The 20,912-nt window shown below is 47.7% G+C and overlaps 1 protein-coding gene across 5 annotated transcripts in view; it reads left to right on the plus strand.

Moving 5' to 3' along the window:
• The first annotated feature begins 2,445 nt into the window (after window positions 1–2,445).
• RXRA (retinoid X receptor alpha) overlaps window positions 2,446–20,912 on the plus strand; it is a 229,803-nt gene continuing 211,336 nt past the window's right edge. For 2 of the 5 annotated variants that reach the window (XR_010593590.1, XM_024106029.3), the window contains exon 1: window positions 2,451–2,806. Coding sequence is in view for 3 of the 5 variants with exons in the window: in XM_024106029.3 (XP_023961797.1) it covers window positions 2,779–2,806 (28 nt within the window). In the remaining 2 variants the exon portion in view is untranslated. Of the gene's footprint in view, window positions 2,807–20,912 lie in introns of all 5 variants that reach the window. The other 3 variants (XM_042854329.2, XM_024106030.3, XM_065572178.1) reach the window with 3 other exon arrangements.

Here is a 20,912-nt window from a genome sequence, read left to right on the forward strand (position 1 = left end):
TACACTGATGTGACCCCAGTGACTTGAATAGAGTTTGCAGAGGTGTTGACGAGCGCAGAATCGGGATATATTGATCTACACACGCGCGCGCCTTTACGTCGCTCATTTCGCGGCGAGCCGGAGGTTCACTGCCCCTATAAACGAGTTCAGCCCTTTTTAGATGAGTGCGTTCAGACACAATTGATTATAGTTGACTTCGGATTCGGTGAAGCTGATCTCTGCCCTTGCATTGTTGGGTGTCACACACATGTATTAAATCTCTGACTTTCACACAGCTGCACCGTAGTTAGAAAGGCTGGACCTGCTCCCCTCAAACAAGCCCACTCCCATTTGTTATTATTTCCCCCCCAGGAGTTCGTATAACAAACTCAGCCATAAAAATTGACTGGGAGATGAAACTTGACATGCAAGGTCCCAGCCCGGGAGCAAATGATGTTACCAGTTATAAACGCACACACACCAATCTGTTTGGACATGCTTAAATTACAGGAGCAAAGGATAAAAAGGAGTGCGCTGCTTTATTTTGTTTTTACTTCTACAGCTCCCAACGAGTGCCAGGCTGCAGCCGCTTGCCGCTGACACAGAACGGGTCCTGCTGGCATTTTTCATTCCTGTTGTAATGTATTGCTATCGCGAGCTGTGCAAGGGGCAGAGAGGGAGGCCCCATTCTGTTCACGGTCCCAGAGCTGGTCCACATAGGGATCCTGGGGATTAGCAGCAGTTTGCCCCTTTGGTGTGATCACAACCCTCCTGCCCTCTGGGTAGAAGGGACCAGGGTAGGTGCTTGTCCCCTTACACAGAAACACTAAAGAGGCTGCAGGAGGAGTTGTTAGCATAGTAAATTACCGTAACCTTTCTCTATCCTTGTCTACAGGGGCTCAAATACCACAATGATGGGCAGAAGATAGACAGACAGACATGCCAGGGCAGCAGCAATCCTCGCATACATTTGCAACCTTTCCTCATTTTAGACTTAAAATTTCATTCCATCCCCTCAAAAACTCCAGGCCTGATCCTCAATGCCTCCCACACTCATAGTCCTTGTTCACATGAGTCTCCTTCAACGGGATCACGCAGATGAGAACGGGTTGCCAGGTTGGGATCCCCTGGCGTTCTCCTACTTGCTCTTGTAAATGATTTGTCTCCCAAATGCAGGGCCAGACACCTGAGTTCATACACCCTACCCCAGCAACTCCATCCCATGGAACAAACCTGCGTGTTAGGCACATTGTGGTCGTCCGGAGAGTGCGGGTCGATATGATGCTTAATATGCTTTGCACACAGTCAAGTTGTTCCGGTCCATCAAGTTACTGATACACGTTCTTAACAGGCTGAACACCATTTATTAAAGCTGGAGACACCCCGATATATTGGTATGTAGCACAGACAGTTAAAAACAGAAGAAGGCCGAGGTAGGTTTGCACCCGAGAGGCTGGAGTGGTGACAGGCGGGCATGTGAGCTCTCAGATAAGCTGCACACCTATCATTAGCTATTGACTTGTATCTCAGGAAAGGAAATAAAGCATGTTTAAGTAGCAGGAGGGTCAGACTAGATGATCATGATGGTCCCTGTTCTGACCGTAAAGTCTAGGAGACAACCTGAGAAAAGGAAGAGCTACCTGGAGTCAGAACTCACACTTTGCTCTTTCCAGAGGGGAAGGAGCTTGTTTGTGTCTTCCTTAAGTTTGCACTTTGTGACTTGTGTCAGTTACTTAAACCTGGTTTATCATGTGCGCGCGTGTGTATCTATGGTAGATCGACTGATCATTTAAACAACTGATAGACAGACTGACCAGCAGTTCTAGCCTATTTATCCACCCTCCAATTTTCTTTATAAGGCTGAGAGCTTTTCAAAGCTGCCTCTGGAATACAAACACTCCAACCTCCCATCAACATTAATTCCTTAGGCAGTTTTGAAAATCTCAGCCTAAAGGGCCCCGTCTTGCATCCTTTACTCACAGAAGTAATCCCATTGATTTAATTGGCTCTATTCAATCACCTCGCTAGCTACTGACCTGTACAAACTCAAGTTTCAGGACTGGGTCCAGCCTTACTAACCCAGATGAAAAGCCCCATAAAAGTACGGAAGGGAATCACTCCAGCAAGGGCTTTACCGAGCAGCATTTACACAACAGAGCAGGTCCTTTATCCTCCTCCTCCTCCAATAAATGTACCTATGAGTTGGCACATTGCCAGCGTTCCCCATTAATAGTCTTCTTTAAACCCTGCAGCTTTGTTAAATTAACATCTGCAGGCCTGAGACAATCTACGGCTGTTGTTCTTCTGATCATCAAGCAGCCCCCTCTGAAAGCCCCCACCCCGCCCTCCAGAAAACGAGTTGAGGATCGAAGCCCACAGCCGCCAACCCTTAAAATCGGTCGGTTGCAGGCTCCCAGCTGGCAGCGCCGTCGCTGCTACCAGGTTGGCCCTCCCGCTCCCCCTTGGCGGGGTCCCCTTTGCATTGCAGCTCCTGTAGTTGGAATAGAGAAACACAGAGACACAAGTACTTTAGTTACATTGTTGGGTGAGTTTGAAACAACTCCCCCTGCCTTGGGCTCACACACACTTGGACTGGATTTCCTATTCCCCCCGCTCCCGTGCGGGGTGCCTTCTGCTGCTGCGGATTTTTAAAGCAAGGCAAAGCTGCAGTCTTTGATTTTTTTTTGCCTGCTCCCCCCGTTAACCCCCGCTCTCTTTTGCTTTGATTTCTGCGCGCGTGTGTGTGTTTTGCCTCCACCGATCTTCACAAATCGTTTTGGCATGAGTTAAACACCCGATATGGACACCAAACATTTCCTGCCACTGGGTGAGTTTGTTGCAAAGGCTTCTTCTGGCCATACGGCGCAATGTATTCGGCTTGAAATGCTCCAGATCGCCAGGGGTTTGGGGGTGGGGGGGGAGTGTGGACAGGAGAGACGATCGGCGAACTGGAGGGAGGGAATGGGGGGGTATGAAAAAAGTGGCTTTATCGCAGCGCTGATCGTTTGATCCGGGACACCCCCCTCCCTCCCATGCCCCCTTTTCCACACGCGATTGCAGGGAGGCAGGCTGGCTGGAGAAAGCTTGTTTAATGCATGGGCAGGGGAGGCATTTGGGGTGACCGCTGCAGCGTGGAGAGTTGTTGTCAGTTTCGCCGACTGCCCTAGGAAGCCTCGATCCTTGTTTAGTTGGTTTGTCCCTCTTTGCAAGGAACAATTTTAGTAGATGAGTGTCTGGGTTTTTTTTTCCCCCTCACCCCTTCAAACCGCTCTCCCCTCCCCTGCCTTTTCTGGGTAAGACAACGTGTCGAGTGAGCTGCATTGTGTTTTGCAGATGGAAACCACAGATTAAACTACAGCTCAGGAAGGGGGAGTTGATTTTTTTTTTTGGTTTGGTTTTAAAAAGTGCTGTGACCAGGGTTGGAAATGTGTGTTGCTTCGTGTCCCGAGTGTTTGGGAGAGGGCACGGGATTGGCATTGCTGGCGTGGGGCCGGGGGGAGAGGGGGAGGAAGAGAGGGGAGATGGGACAATCTGGAGACATTTTTTAGGGAGCAAAATGCGAGAGAGAGAGAGAGAGAGAGAGAGAGAGAGAGAGAGATCTGCGAAGGAAAGTGACAGTCGCAAGCGCTATTTTCAAACATGGGACCACTAAGGTGTAGCAGAGCAGAACAACAACAACTAAAGTTTGCCTTAAAAGTGGTTCCTAAGACTCCGATCGCAGGTTTGGGGCATAGAAACCAGCTCCTTCAGCCTTGTCCGTTTTCAAAGACAAAGCAGGTTTGGAGTGAAAACTGGGTGTTCAGTGCTATTTTGAGGGGCGCTCCTCCCCACTCCAGACACTGGTTTGTTTTGTTTTGCACAACAGGCTTATTTCTGGAGCCCTGTTTGACATGTCGCAAAGTCTTTTTTTTCTTTATTTACTTGTTTGTTTGTTTGTTTGTTTCATCCTCCCTTTTTTTTCTTTTCCGCCCCTCTCCTCCCCTTCCTCCGTAGGCATTTGCAGTGTGCAGACTGGCAGAGATAAATGTAATTGCTGGGGTTAAAGGTGCCTGCCTGTTGTACATTGACAGTCAAGTGCTGACCCAAAAGATGTATTTCAGTTGCGTTGTCCTTTTTTCAGAAAAAAATGCGTCTCACCCGATGGTTCGCTGGTTTTGTTTTATTGTGTTTTAAATTTATTTCCAGCTGGATTTTGCCAACGTTTCAGCAAGGGAGTCAAGTCTTGGCTCGTAAGAGTAAAAGCTTCCTCGGGTCTCGATTTCAGAAAAGTGCCGTGGCTTTGCACTTATTCTACAGGTCAGCGTTTAAAAAAAAAAAAAAAAGTTATATCAAACTCCTCTGGGAGAATAACTCTGAGCTACAGAAACAGGGAATTCACAGCTCAGACCGTGGGCCCAATTCTGCTCTCACTGAGCTCAATGGCAAAACTCCACGATCAGGCCCTAAATTCCATCTCCCCTTTTTACCCCCAGGTTGTATGAGTGGGGCACTAGGGCTGGTCACACATATGACACAAGCATGATGCAGAGCAAGGTGCTACCCTCAACGCTCTTGGGTCATATCAGCACAAGGATCCTTTTAAAAAGAGTCACCGTTTTAATTAACATGAACCTCTTTTTTTAGGGCAGAATAAACAACAACAAACCCGGCGCCTTCCATTCGCCCATGCGCCAGCAGTCATTCAGCTGGAGAAGCCTCAGCCCCTGCGCTCCATGTCCGGTCCTTTGGACCTGATACGGTCCTAAAAATCAGTGTGGTTTTATTGCCACATGCAATTGATTTTGATGGGAGATAAAAATGCCCCCGAAGTGCCCAAGTGGCTGTTCCAAGTGGAAATATCTCCTTTGCAGCTTGACACCCGTAACATCTTTTATTTTCAGTCAAACAGATTTCGTTTTTTATTACTGTTATTTTGGGTGGCTCAAACCAAAGCATCTGAAATCATTACAAAAGCATGTTCTGCCGAGTGCTGTGATGCTATCTCTCTGCCTTCCCCCAACAAATGCCTTCGTTTTATTTGCAGCTTTGTATGTTATTTACCCGTCATGTTGGGAGCCACCTAGGTGCTCGCATTGAAGACAAAGGCAAAAACCTCTACTGACTTCCTAAATCGATACTTGTGTTTTTCTATCGTACCTGAGATATTTTGATAGCCGGGTGCTATATGCCCTAAACAAAATGTACCATTATTAGAAATTTGATCTTAAGTGGGGGAGAACATGTGGGACCAGGCTGATGACTTGTCTAAGGATTTTTACCCTGATGCAAATGGAAAAAAAGCTGATTTATAAACTCATTTATAGATGGTGGGGGCAGGGCCTGATTCTCTGCTGTAGAAATTTGCAACACACACTTCAGCCCATCAGGAGCTTGTCTGTCTCGTGAAGCATTCAGAGGAGATCAACAATGCTAGCTAAACCCATTCGCTTACAGCAAAGAGGGGGAAATAAAAGCAAACCGTGACTGTTTATTAAAAGATTCGTCCACTTTCAGGAGCTGTCTGAAATGGGAGCTCAGTGTTAGTTAATGACTTGTGGGTATGAACAATTCCCAGGCTTTACCCAGGGACATTTTCCACCTTTGTAAAAGTTTGGTTTGTGTATAGGGCACCAGGCTCAGACTGGGGAGATGAGGGTTCATGTTTGGTCACAGAGGGCAGAGCTCAAGAAAGAGAGAGGAACCCCTTGGAATATCGGCTGAGTCCTTCCCAGCGAAATCAGAATGTCTTGCTGGGACAGGGGTTGTCTGCAGCTCTGTGGAGTCTGCTTGGTAAGGAACAGGGAGAAGTGACTGGATGTTGACTTTGTTGAGCATGAGACTGTTTTGGAAATACTAGAGGGACAGCGGGGGAAGCTGGCAGTTGTAATCAGAGGGTGAATTACGGAAAAAATGTTTGTGCAGTTCCTGTATTCCCTGCAAACCGTAGGGCTCTTAGTTGGATGATCACAGAGAACACATACTGGTAAAGGGCCAAAATCAGGTCTTGGGTACTATGCAGTCCCACTGAAGACTCCTTGGGGCTCAGTTTGGCCTAAAGAGGATCAATAAGTAAAGATTTCTGGCCACGTTCTGCCTGCCGGGTAACGCTGCCGATGTCATCGATGTCAATGAGGGCAGAGCTGGCCTATTAAAGATTATAATCGAATGTACCTATCTACGTACCAGTGAATGCCATGAAGCAACTCCAGTTAGTGCACTGTGTGCCGCCAGTGCATCTTCTAACCGCCGTGGGGTTCTGAGAACGCCCCCTCTTAATGCTCCACCCTGCACTGTCTCCCCAGGTAATACCAGGCCCTGAACTTGCCTTCCAAAAGCCTTCCAATGACTAATATCTCCGTAACTGCCTCTCTTCCCATGACTGCCTTACCAAGATGGCTATGCTGCTCAGAGACACTGGAGTGGACAATTCTCCGGAGTGAAAACTCCCAAATATCTCTTGGTACACATGGGCCTTCTTGGTAGTGGGCTACAGATTTCCCTTCTACAAGATATGAAATGGCCAGGGACATTTCTACTTTTGGACTCAGCCTTTTACATCAGCCATGCTGTGCTAGCTCCTTGGAAAGAGAAAAACAAGAAGATCGCGCATGCTCGCAGAGCAGGGCTGGTGGGACGAGATGACAGACATTCAGGCTGATGGTATGCTTTGTGTTAGTTGGGTTATGCTCTGGCACTAGGCTGACCTAGGACTTTATAAATACCAAGACAGACAGAGTTTGATAAGAGAAATACAGATGCGAAACTAATCTCTGTTTTTGTTTGCTTGGGCTATGTCTGAACATTACAAACCAATAACTTTTGTACCTGCTTTTATTTTCATGGATTCATGGACAGATAGAAAAAAAATCTACTGTGACTAGTTAGCTGTACCTGGTTTTGTGGAACAGGTGCATTTAGGAAAATCACACTTGAGCGTCAGGCTCTTGGAGGAAAGAAGCAGTTAAAACTGAGTCTTTTGTTGAATCCAAGGCCTGTTTCCCAACCAGAGGTCGCCGAGTGGCTCAGTTCGTTTGGTCTCAATGTTCATAAAGTCCGTCTTCCCATCGGAGCTGTTCAGCCAGGGACAGTTGCAGTTGCTCAGGATGTGGCTTTAGTATTGGCTGTCCAAGAAACTGTAGAATCAAAATAAGCAAAAGTGTCAGGCAGGGTTACACACAAAAAAAGTCAGGGTTTTGTTTTGAAGGAAAGGAATGTGGTAGAGAACAAAGTGCTGGGGAGAATAAGAAACTATCCAGATTGGCTAAAGGCCACCAAGCGTGTAAACTTCTGGACAGCCTATGCACCTTCATCTTGACTTGCTTATATCCCTGTTAAGTGGGGCCTGGTCACCATCCGAGACTGGTCATTGGGCAGAATTCTGTGGCGGATTTCGTTATGTGAATAAAAGGCATCACGGAGGAGACGTATCCGACTGATTCTTGTTTGTGGCTCAAACTGTATCCCGATGCACTGTTTCTGAGCTGGACGACGTGATGTAACCTAGAGCTGGGTGGAAAATGAGGGGGTGGGGGAGAACCCCCCAAAAGGTTAAAAATTTCAAAGCTGTTTTCATTTTCAGGTTTGTGAAAAGGATGGATTTAGAACGCGATATTTTTTTTTTAAATGTTTTTTGTTTTCTCCTTTCCCTGGGGGCACTTTCCTCCTTTCCCCCCCTTTTCCCTATTTTGCCGCTGAAAAAAAAGGAGGGGAAAGAAAAAAAGAGGGCAAAAGAGGAACCCCTCTGCAAAATGAAAAAAAGGTTTTTGTCAGAAAAAAATCGAGAAAAATATAAAAAAACAATTGGCAGAATTTTCGATTTTGAGAAAAGGGCCATTTTTTGACAGAACGTGTTTTTTATTAGCAAATATTTTTTTCCCTGGATCTTGAGACAATTGATTCTTCTTTGAGTGTGCTTGTAAATCAAAGGAAATCCGATGACCTGGACAAATAAAGGTGCTTAGCATCTCCTTGAGGTGCACAGGATCAGGTCCTCAGGGGACTGAGAGATGCACAATAATTCTTCTGATCAGCTTTTTTATCTTTGGATCTAATATAGTGCCGGACCTCCTGACTTTACGTATGCAAAATAAGTTGGAAAGGGGTATTCGTGTTTATAAGACGCCTCGGTTGGATTCAGATCTCTGCTATACACGTGAAATCAATTCCCTGAGGGTCAGTGGACTCCATATTTACCCTGGTATGACAGAGAGCAGAATCTACCCTTCTCTTATTAGAGGCATTTTATTTTATTTAAAAGAAAGAGACACAGAGAAATCCACAGAATTTTAGTTATTCATTGCAAATATTATTGTTGGCATTTCCATCCTGTTCACAGACCAAGGGAGAATCAAAACATCTTGCTGGAGAAATATACCACAGCGTTGTCCCTCAACCTTTTGAATGCAAAGATAAATATTTTTTTGAGAAATGGGTTAAAAATACTCTAAGTGGAGGGCTGTGGTAGGGCGGCCCGGGTAGGGGGCAGGTTCCTCGCAGCCATGGTTCTGCCACCCGTCTGAATTTTTCGTGGCACCATTAACAAAACTAAACAAACAAAGCTGTGTCGGCGCCGATCTCCTTGCAGGAGCGGGGCAGGGCCTCTGGCTGCAGATGATGTCACGACCCCCCCCGAGACCCGAGTTCACAGAAGTTCTGGAGTCATCCAAATGTCAGGGTCATGTTACATTCTTGGGCAAAGCCCTGGAAGCCAAGAGTGATTCCTTACACCGGGAACGTGCAGGGTTTGGTTCAGGGTCTGCCCTTTATTTACTAGGTGGGGGGTGTTTTGGTAAAAACTAAAATAAGGAGAACGCGCACTTGACCCCGTGCCTGATGTCGGTCTGCTGGGTACGCCAGTGGCCAACAACTTAGCATAAGGCTGTGAAGTTCTTTCTGGGGAGCTTTTGTAGCTTGTCACAACGGCAGGGCAGCTCTGGTGTTTATCAGACAAACACACCTTCAGGTATAAAGGCGTTTACTCATTTTTGGTATCGTTCGTTGGGGCTTGAACTTTTCTGATTCCCAGCTGCTTCGCTCCAAGCTCTGCCAATGCACCTTCACCCCCGAGCTGTAGTACCCTGGATAAGTCCAGTCGTGGTGCCTCCTGAATGCAGGCTTGACAGTGGTGTTGCTGATCTGTGTGGTGATTTCCAGTTATGCACACAAGAAATCAAATTCTTTTTCACTGGTGGCATGCACCAGGATTTGAACATAGGGCCCTGCGGATGAAAGGGATTGTGCTAATTCCCAAACTTCACTCACTTGCAGTCTAATAGCCTAGCCACTAAACCATACTGCCCCTCAAAGAGAATGGCTGCACAAGGCGCGGGACTTTAAAAACTAGGCTGAGGGAAGCAGTGTATATTGAAGGGGACAGTCCTTTGTGATGAGCTGACTTACTATCCACTTCAATGGCCCTCAGCACCATTGTACGTGAGCATCTCCTAGACATCTTCAGAGCACCCCTGGGAGAGGAGGAAGTATCGTTATCTCAATTGTAGAGCTGGGGAAACAGAGGCACGGAGCAATGAAGTAATTTGTCCGAGGTTTTACAGGGAGGTTGAGGCCAAACCAGCAATTAAATCCACATCTCCTGAGTTCTTTAACGACATGTCTGTCCTTCCTTTCTGAAGGCTGAGATTTTATCAATGGAAACGCGCCCAGCAGAACTAAGCTGTGTGTCAGCGCAGGATCCAGCCCAGAGAGAGGGTTCCGTAATGTTTCCTAAAAGACCCAGGTGGGCTTTAAACCTCTCCATAACTACAAAGCGACGAGGAAGCTGCCTGGGTGGTTTTATTTTAATTGTTTTTGTCAGTAGTTGCCATATTTTATTGCATTTAAAGACTAGACTAGGGGATCGCGCTGAACGTTTCATACGCACACACAAAGCAGCTTTCTGACATTTTCCTCTTGGAAGGTCTTTTATTCCCCCCTCCCCCACTTCTCAAAGAAAAGGAGATGGCTGGAGGGAGGACAGAGTAGAAGAGACCAGAGGCTGCGTCTCTCTCCAAAGGCTTCTCGACGCGAAGGCAGAGCAAAGCAGTTGACGGGAGATCACACATAAGAATTTAAAAAACCCTACAAACTATCCCTCTTCTCCCTCGCATGCCAGCAACTAGAGCCGCTTGAAAATCTTCCAGCGGAACATTTTCCCATCAGAAAATGCTGCTTTGTTAAGATCAAAACTTTCCATTGGAATGTGTCTATTTTGACAAAGTTTTGTTTTTTTTGGGGGGAGGGGACCCCCAGAAAGGAAACATTTTGATTTTTCATTTTGAAATTACTTTTTGTTTGAAAAATTATTATTCCAAATGCTAATGTGACATTTTAAAAAAAACCCGGAACAAAATGCTTTGTCGAAACGCAACATTTGGATTGATCCAAAATGAAACATTTCAGAAAATTTTGTTTCATGGGACATTTTAAAAAATGTTCTGAGTCGGATCTAAGACAAATGTTGATATGTTGGAATTCCCTGGGGAATGGACATTCTGGGTTTTGACTAGCTCTCCTGGCAACTGATCAACAGAAAGTGAAGTGGCATGAGAAGAGAAGATGGGGGCAGATACTGGATGTGCTGAGCCTACATTCTAGGGCAGAGGGATTTTCCCTGTTATTTGTGCTCTGGTTTGAACATATTGCCAAGGGATTTTCTGGCCGGAACCCCCTCAACTTTTTATTTGAAGTTGAGTTAAACAAACATGGTCTTGCAGTTATGGAAGGCCTCAGACTAGGAGTCCAAAGACCTGGGGTGTGATTCCAGTTCAGATAGGACTACTCACCAGCTTAAAATGATTTATTAGTATCCTCTATTCTTTGTCTTACAGTAGTGTCTACTTTAGAGGCCCCAACTGAGATCAGGGCTGCATTGTGCAAGGGGCTGTATGTACACATAGTGAGAGACAGTCCTTGCCCCGAAAAGCCTACAGCCTAAATATACACAAGACAGAAAAAAGGTAGGAGGGGAAGCAGAGGCACAAAAAGGGGAAGTGACTCCTCAAGTCCCACAATGGCAGAGCTGGGAATAGAACCCAGGGATGAGTTTCTGGTCCTGTTGAAGTAACCGGCAAAATTCCCATTGACAGCAAGAGGGCCAGGAATTCACCCCAGGTCTGTTAGCTCCCAATCTAGTGCGCTAGGTATAGGCCCCACTGCCCCTCCAGTTAAGCGTGTGCTTTAGTGCTATGCTGGATTGGGGCCTATGCATCACCTTCTGCTGCATGGGTCTGGTGACGCTGATGTGCCCAACGTTGTTCAGCTACATTCATTTCTGCTTGTAAAGAGCTTTGAGAAACTGGGACGGGAGACTCTGGAGAGGGCTTGGCATTCATGCTGGGACCGATTCCCGGCACTTACACCAGTTTCACACGGCAGTGACTCCACTGACTTTGATAGGCTCACTCCTGATTTAGCACGGTGGTGAGCAAGAGGAGAACCAAACTGAAGTGTTAAGTTTGGCAGAGTCCCTGTAACTTGGGTATGTGTGGAGACAGCTTGGCTGTTTGGATTCCCCAGCAACAGCATCTGCATTGAATACGCTTTGGTTACGATTGGCAACAGGTGTTATTTTTGTGGCCACTTCTGCTGGCACCTCTGGAAACAGAGCAGGGTTATATAAATAATATATGGAGATATACCTATCTCATAGAGCTGGAAGGGACCTTGAAAGGTCATCAAGTCCAGCCCCTGTCTTCACTAGAAGGACCAAGGACCATCCCTGACAGATTTTTGCCCCAGATCCCTAAATGGCCCCCTCAAGGATTGAAGTCCCAACCCTGGGTTTAGCAGGCCAACGCTCAAATCACTGAGCTATCCCTCCCCAACTTTTATTTCTGCTCCACATCACTGTCGGGAGGAGGGTCTGGCTATGGAGACTTAGCTGGGCAGAATGAAATCAAGGGGTGAAATCCTCCCCTGTACAGAGGAATCAGAGCACGATCTATGCAGCACTTGCCTCCTCAAAACAGGTTCTAGACCCTTTAGTCTCTCCCCACGCCGAATCAACACGGGGCTTGATTTTGAGCTCATTTCCGCTCGTGTAAACCAGGAGTAATCTCTCGGAAGTCAACGGAAACACATGTTGGTAAAACTGAAATCCGAATCGGGTGTCTTTTTGGCATTGTGGGGAAAGGTGAATAGATTTTGGTGAGTGGCCGGGCAGCGCTGCTGACTCTCATGATTTTATCGCGAGTCTTGTGATATTTGTTATGTTGCCTACACACCCACTCTCTGAGGTCAAGTGATTATGTGAGAATCTTGGCTTTCCTTTAAAAAATAAAGTAAGTTTCTATTCCTTATGGTTGGGGAGAAACACTTGAAAACATGAATAGGAATGAAAACGAAAGGCTCAAAAACCAGAAGGCAAAGGAAACAAACAACCACAGTATTATTTTATAAAATTCTCACGATTTTTAAGCCAATCTCATGATTTTTGGGGGCCTGACTCATGATCTTTAAATGCTTGGGGTTGGCCATCCTGAAACTAGCTATTGTTCCTGACAATTTTGCAAGGCTGCTGGGCAGTAAAATCTTGTTTTGGTTAGTTAATGGAGCAGGGAAGCCTCGGAAGATACATGGGGAGAAGATAAGTGCAATTTACCAGGCATCAGGTTTTTTTTATGGAGTGACTTTTCTGATCTCAACCTCACTTTTTAATTTGAAGTGGAAGAAAATGCAGCTTTGGAGACCATTCTGGCTAATTACTTGCTTGCTGGGGCTGCCAGAAGGAACTGCCAGAATCAAGTTTGTTGGATTTCCCATCACAATTAGCGGTCAGGTTCCTTTATTGTTTGCATATTTGGATTTGGGGCTCCTCTGAACCCTGACCCTTTTCCTTGTATTGAATCATGTGTGTGATTGCTGCTGAGCGAAGAGATAAAAGGTGCAGGGCTGGTATTTGTGACCAATAAAATGGTAATGGGATTCCCATCTGGTTGTTACTTTTCATGGCGTCTTTTGCTTTGTGGAGCCTTGGCTTTTTATCAGGTTTTATAGACTTTCAAGAAAAAGAAAGAAACCGGGGGTGGGGAAGGATAGAGAAAGGGAGATGAGAACACTAACCCAAAGTCCCTAACGCATCCCCGCCTTGGAGGTTTACAGCTCCGCTCAGCTTGCAGAGAGACCCCTTTGTATTCAGAGCTGCCAGGAACGTTGTCTAGTTTCGGCTCTGAGGCTCTCAGCATTAAGTCAGAAGCATCCGATTATAATTACATATTTGGCTGAAGGTTAGTGCCGGAGATTTTTTCTGTGAACTCTGCGGGCTGTTCTGATGCAATTTCGTCATGGGTGGTGTGTGTCCCACCAACGGATTCCAGAGTCAATATGACACAATTGCAGAGGTTCGTGATGGGAGGGTGAGCCATGGGAAGGTGCTGGCATAAGGGAATAGATATCCGTCCAGGTGAGATCTGAAACAGAGAGAGATACGGCGAGGCTGCAAAGGAGAAGCCTCGTACACCAGCAGTGATGACTGTGTAGCGGGAAAGAGAGCAGGCTGGCCTTAGGGGAGTGGAAAGTGTAGAAGGGGCTAGAAAGAAACCTGGCGAGTGAGAAGCAGGAGCAAAGCCATGTGAGGTGAACGAAGGCAGTTTTGGACTGGATCCTGCAGGGAACGGAGTCGCTTGGGAATGACCATGAGGCAGCGGCACTTCTTTGTACATGGGAGAAGGCAGGCGGCAGCATTCGCTCCACGGGAGAGCTGCAGACTTGAGGCCGGAGGGGCCAGAGCCAAGGTGAGAGAGAGCAGGATGGGGCGGAGGAGTGTCCCGGTGGTGGGGACCCTTGATCTGCAAAAGGCAGCCTCGTCATTTCGTTCTCCCGACTCCGCTCCCCGCTCAAGTCGCAGCCATAAGGTGAGGCTGATCCTTTCGTTTGCCTTCGTTCCTTTGCTGCACTTTTGAGAACCCAGCACTGGGAGCGCCCGATGGGATCCCCCTGCCAGCCAAGCATGTGGCTTCTGGGAGTGAGGGCTTCCCCTTGCCGCAGAGGGGTGTGCTAAAGGGGAGCCTCACGCCCCACCCAGAGCTGTATTTACCCCTTAATTCTTCTGCATTTAGATGCTTGCATTGAGCCCACTTGATCTCCTCTGGCCTTGCTTCAGGTTTCCAGTGAAAAGATTTCTCCTCTTCTTCATCCCTGTTTACTACAGGTGCCTTTCTTACTTCCCTCCGGTCCCAGCTGCTCCCCTGCCTTGCCCCTGCTCTTCTGTGCAGGCTGTGGCTTGAGGTGCCCATCTTCTGCTGGTCCCTGTTACTCCTCTGCCCCAGATATTGTGCAGACGACCCACTTGGCAAACAGGTCATGTCACGTGGGGGCAAACAAAGCCGGAACTCCCCTCCTGCCCCGTTTTTATTAGACCAGTGGCTTTCTCTCTTTGAACCAGATAGCTGCAGGTGCTTCCTTCAAGCTGAGCTCCAGTCTTCCCACGTGTAGCCTCTCAGATAACAGCGTCTCATGCCTCTGATGGGTGGCTGACCATTGTGGGTGGGGAGAAGGGAGCTGGCGAACAGTCAGGCGCTGCTGTGCATGGTTATCAGCCCCTTGGGTTGTGTTCAGTAGTCATCACTCTTGACGGTGAAGGAATGGTCCTTTAGAGACACATGTTGGTGGCTGTAAGACTGGGGTCGGGGAGGCACAGGGGCTAATGGTGAGGTAAAAGACAGGGCTCCCGAAGGGATGCAGAGGACCCTGCGATCCAAACCATCCCGATCCCAGTGAAACGTCAGCCACTTGAATAAACCTCTTGGAGTCTGCACCTGAAATCCAGCCCTCGCATTTGACCTGCACTTACTCAAGTGTGACTTTCAATTGATCATGAAAATCCAGTGTGATTCACCGATTTGATTCACCGGGCTTTTGCCCTCCAGCCTACAACATACAAGTCTCTCTCTCTCCGTCTCCTCTTCCAAGTGTACCTAGCGTGAGAGAAGATTGTTCTCCAATGCATCCTCCTAATTCTTAAAGAGAGACGGAGCTCACCAGAGCTATTCCCCGTCCCCCCCCCCCCCCCTGCACGATCCCTTTCAAATCATAAATTAAGATAGGTGGCTCAGCCTTTTAATTTAATTCCCCTGTTTTTTTAAAGTTACTGAGAAGAAAAGAAACCCATTGGGGGGATAATAAAGGCGATGGTTATCCGTGGCTTTGTCTCAGCCCAGAACCCGCCCGTGTGTGTGCGTGTGTGTGTGTGTGTGTGGCTCACAGACAGTGAAATTGCACCCTAGAGTTATAAAGCAATTGTCTAGCTCAGCAACAGAAATGAGCATGAAATGGTGCAGAAAGCAACTAACTAAAATTGGGTAAGGCAGATGCATGAAAATAATGACATCTATATACTGGAGTCAGACACGCTCGCGCTCTCGCTCATACACACACGGAGACAGATACACTTTTACAACAGAGCTGGCATTTATTTTTATAGAAACTCTTAAAAATGTAAATTTGTTTAGTGGGGTGGTTGTTTTTTGTTAACAGAAAATACATGTAGTGGGTGAGCGAGTCATTCTATTTACGACCCCCCCCCTTCCGATTCCCATTCTTGTTTTCCCTTTTTTGTTTTCAGAGCTAGATTTTTATGCTCAGTCAAACATTCAAACGATAACCTTTGCAACTTCATTTCCCTTCTGCTGTGGCTGCACTGCAGACTCGGGGACCGCTGGAAGCGGGTGCTGGTTAGCAGTGGCATGCCAGGTCCAATGGAAATGAGGCTTCGAGATGCTGTCATTACTTGCTCCTTCTTCTCCTGGGCCAGATCCACAGCTGGTGTAAAATCCCATAGCTCTATGGGAGTCAGTGGAGCAGCGCTGATTTACACCAGCTGAAGAGGAAGTGTGTGTGTGTGTGTGTGTCGGAGGTGAAAATCTGGTCTATGTTTGTATCTGGACCAGAGGGTGTGTGTGTGTGTGTGTGTTGTATGTGTGTGCCGGGGGTAGAAATCTGGCTGTGTGTGTGTGTGTGTGTGTGTGTCGGGGACAGGAATCTGGTCCTGTGTGTGGTCGCGGGGGTGGAAATCTGGTTGTGTGTGTGTGTCTGGCCCCTGTGTGCATGTTTGGCCCTGTGTGGTGAGGGTGGGAATCTGGTTCTTTGGGTTATGGAGGAGAAGGGCTGGCTTCTCACCAGGGGTAATGGATTCTTTTTTTGTCAAGGTCCAGATTGCTTGCTCAAGGTATAGTCAAGGTCCAGACTCCAGAGAAAATCATACAGAAATACTAACAATAACAATAAGTAAATAGAAAGATTTCGGGGTCTGTTCAAAAGCGTCTGGCTGTCCGGATTTGGCCTGTGGGCCGCCTACTGCCTGCCCCGATGTACACCCCTGCGAGCGCTGGCCCAGTAACAGAAGGCCAGTGATCACCAGGCTGGTTACAAATTGTAACTAACAGGATCGATGGACCTGTTGGAAGTTCAGCGCCAATCCTGGCATGAAATTAAAAACCCAGATCAATACAGCTCGTTGCGTCCCCCCCCACTCCCCCCAGTTGTCTGCTCTGCTGAGCTCAGCTGGCTGGTTGCTACAGCTGTGGCTGCAGCAGCATCCCTCAGCCTGGGCCAAGGTGGGCAAGCGGGGCAGTACAGGGGGCTGCTGTGCTGTGTATCATTACCATTGACCGAGTTCCAGCAGTGTCTAGGAACCTCCCTCGAGGATCGTTGCGCTAGGACCTGTGTAACTTACGCAGTCCCTGCCCCGGAGAGCTGTGTAACTCACTAGCCCAATGACCAGACTGTGCTGTTGCCCTGGGTGCAGCAGAGATCTGTAAGGCCTGATTTCCAGCCAGGCTCCGCCAGCTTCTGTTTTTTGCTTATCTGCCCCACTGGTCATGTCTGAGCACCCCAGTATAGCTTGCATAAACCGGTCAGCCAGCTTCCACTTTTGGCATGCCACCAACGGTGGCATGTCAGTTTCCTGAGACACAGTCAGTCACACCTGCAAAAATGGAGGCCTGTAGATTTGGCCTGTTAAATTCAGAGTCCTGATTGCCGAGCTCAGCATTTCCACCGTTCGGTCATCAACAAGCGCCCCAAATAAGCCCACCTTAGTTCTTCCTATTCCTCCCCCGCCACTTTCCACTGAGCCGCTTGCTAAGTTTCATCCTCCCAGCGACTGCCTGCCTTTATCCTCAGACCGCTGCCCAGGAGCCTTTAACCTCAATACGGGCATGGTACCCTCCCTTCATTAGCTCTGTGGAGGCTTATATGTTTCCTGACATTGTCTGACGGTTCACTCCTTGTGCTGCGAGATCCCTCACAGGATGGGAATAAGCCTCTAATCTGACCACCCAGGAGGCCTTTAAGTGAAAGTCAAGTTGCATTCTGCTCCCTGCTCTCCCTTTCCCTCTCTGTGCCACCCCAGACCTCGGGCTGGCACCGAGGGACATGTTTACCACTCTCTGTGGGACGTTGCTCCGCTTTCTCGGCAGCTCCAGCTGGCGCAATTACAGCGTGGTGTTGCCCACAGCATTCCACCCCTCCGGGCTGCATTTCGCAGCCTCGTCAAAGGATTGCAGTCGCTGTGCTAATTCTGACCCAGAAGGCTGCCAGCTCCTTTAGGCCCAGTATTCAGCCTAGCTTAAGAGTTGCTTTGACTTGGTTGGAAATGTCCACGTCCTCGCTCTTAAAAAACTACCAACCCGAGAACACTGGTTATGGGCGGTTTAAAAAGTCAAATAAACCAGGCACTATTTTTGGACCACCAAAAAATAAAAAAATCAGGATCCATGTTTAAGAGCTTTGTCTGCTGCCTCTTCATCACAGACGTTTTCCATTGACTTCAGCGGGGCTGGGCTGGTTTACGCTGTTGCTCCAGCACCGTCCAGCTCTGGGAACCGGTTAATTTGGACTCCGCTAGAGACACAGCATGGACGTTTTGGAGAGGGGGTAATTTTGCCCCATGGGGTGGCACGAAAGCATGCCGATGAAATGAAGCGGTTTTGTAAGGTCCCGGCATCTGTGCCGGAGAAATTCAGGATTAGAGCTGAGTGCCACGCTTAGGGTCAAGTCCCCCGCTCGTGTAAAAGAGCATAGCGCCATAGAAGTCAATGGGCCAGATCCCTAACGGGTGTACATCAGCATTTCCCCATTGAAGTCAATAGGTCAGATCTCCAGCTGGTGTAATATAGGATAACTCCAGTGAAGTCCAGGGGACGGATTCCCAGATGGTGTAAATTGGCCATAGTTCATTAAAGTGGATGGAGCTAGGCTGGAAATCAAGCCCTTCGTTTCTTTACAAGGGCTTGATCCTGCTTTCATTGAAGTCAATAGGCCAAATCCTCAGGTGGTGTCAATCAACATCACTCATTGACTTGAATGAGCGGGGCTTTAGTAGGAGTAGGGCCTACGTTTACTGGTGCTGGGTCAGCGTGGTGTATTCAAACTATGAGCTGATGCAGCACTCCGATAGTGACAACCCCATGGCTGTATTTCCCCCCCCCCCCCCCCCCCCCCCCCCCCCCCCCCCCCCCCCGACACACACATCCCCTGGTTATAATTGTCTCCCATTCAGAGTACACAGTTGGTATATTGTGGTTGCAATTGGCGCTTCCCTCTCTGCTAATGAACACAGAGGCATAGTTAGTCCTTTATTTGCCCACGTCAGAGGCCCTGATTGCTCCCTTTCATGTTTGTTTGCATTCCAAGGCAGTGTAAAATTCAGTCTCTGATTTCCTGTTGGTCGGACCTACCCCTCAGGTCCCAGATTAACTGCTCGAGTGCATTGTCCACCGTCTCCCAGCCAGATGCAAAGAACACAGATTCCATTGGCTGCACATAATCGCACATTGTCTGCTCGCCCGCAAAGCAAACAGTGCTTCAGAGCACAGGATGCAGCATGAATGGACTTTATCCTTGCCCGAGCTCTCTCTCCACTAAAGAGGGCTCTTTGAAGAGTTACCGAGAATGAGATCTCTCACAGAACACATGCAAAGAGCTTTTCAGGCTGCCAGAGAATGCTGTCATGTGCACTGGTGTAAATCACAAGCAATGGTATTGATGGCAGTGGAGTTACGTGTACAGAAAAACAGTGTAATGCGTAAATCAGAGGAAAGAAACCTTGGAGAAACATAGCTGTGCTGGGAGAGATGAAGGTCTTTCCTCTACATTCTTCTGCCATCCACAGGACCTTCCTGTTAGAATAACTAAGGCCACCTAGCTCTTATATAGCCCTTTCCGTCAGTAGATTCCCAAAGCGCTTTACAAAAGAAGTCAATATCATTATCCCCATTTTACAGATGGGGAAACTGAGGCAGTTAAAGAGCCTTGTCCAAGCTCACCCAGTATGCGGGTGGTAAAGTCAAGCATTGAGATTTCCACTGTAGTGCCCTATTCTTAGGGCACAGTGAATAGTAAATGTGTGAAAGCGCAAACTTTCTACACCCCTCAGCTAAAATCTATGATGTGAAATGGACACATGCCAGCGGACATTAATCAGACCTCCTTTGTACCGTGACTCTTTCACCTACATGGACCCCAAAGCACTCTGCAAATTGTTAATATCACCTTGCCCGCCCACTGCAATGCAGCCACCTCTGAAGCAGGATTTGGCAGCCGTTTAACAGAGCAAAATAGTTCAGTGAGGAACTGAAAAATATCCTCTCAAGTTGAAACTCTCAGGGGACTGCAGGATGCATCAACCCCAGATGGAATGTAGCCCAAGGCAGGGAAGTTCACACCGGCTCTTCTGGAAAGGGACACAGAGGACAAGACCCTCAGCTGGTATAAATGAGCATCTTGTCCAAGATCGTTGTTACCCACATGCAGCCAGATCATTCGTTTTGCCTTTCTTCTAAACTGCAGAGCCCCTGTCCACACTACAGTGCCTCCTACCACCATGCTAGGGCAGTGGCTCGAAAGGAAGGTCTTCCCTCTTGACTCACCCTGGCTACAGCTACAGGGATTTCCTTGGTGGTCCCGGTTCAGGCAGTAAGGAGGCCTGACCTGACTTAGCTTGTGAGAGCCAATGAGAGCCCAGGCAGAGATAGGATGGCTTCAGGCCAGCTGAGGCCTATTGTTTGTAAATTTACAGGGTCCTTGTATAAAGACCCATTCAAAAGAAGGGACCTGTTAAGAGAACGTGCTTGTGGTGTGGAACAAGGTTACTTATTTAAAGGCCTTCTGCTATCCAACCACTAAACTACTGTTAAACCCAGGAAATCTGGGAGATTCAGAGCGAAGGCTGAGGCTCTTAAACACCACTACAAGAGACCAATATATTAACATTAGTATCCACTTTTATATCAAGTAAGGGCCATAACATCCAGAATGAAACCCAATGGGTACTCGGTGCTGAGAGTCTCTGAGACTTCATATTGTTTATGATGCTCTGAGACACAGATGCACTTCATTGGCTGGGCATTTATTATAGTGTCACTTGCTTTGGAAATGGGACTCACTAGCACGTCAATAAATATATTGGAGAGCCGTTTAGCCAGCGCCACCGTGTATGTTCTGCTAGGCCCTCTCCTTCTGCAGCAATCCTCGGTGTATCACAGCAGATGTTCTTAAGTACCCTTGGGATGGGAGGGAGTTATTTCCCCATCCTTGTAGCCTAGTTCTAAGACTGATATTTTCATATGCAGCTGGATTGGCCGAAGAGCTCACCGTTCAATGTGTACCCAGTGCACTGAGCTCTTTTGAGAATCTGGCCACTTATTTGGGTGCCCAAAGGGAGCTGAGCACGTTTGAAAACCTGTTCCCAGTTGTGGGTGCTGAGTCCTTCTGAAAAGGCAGCGATGAAGGGCAAATATAAAAATCAGATCTTGCTTTCATCCCCAAAATCTCCACATGCTTCACAGAATCTATCTATCTATCTATCTATCTATCTATCTATCTATCTATCTATCTATCTATCTATCTATCCTTCCTTCCTTCCTTCCTTGAATCACTTTTCAGCCACAAAGGAAATGCAGCCACTTCTGGATAGCAGTTGTTTAACAACCCACAGCAACATTGCACAGCTGTTTAGG

The sequence above is a fragment of the Chrysemys picta genome, chromosome 18 (assembly GCF_011386835.1).
Source record: "Chrysemys picta bellii isolate R12L10 chromosome 18, ASM1138683v2, whole genome shotgun sequence".
Classification (NCBI taxonomy): domain Eukaryota; kingdom Metazoa; phylum Chordata; order Testudines; family Emydidae; genus Chrysemys; species Chrysemys picta.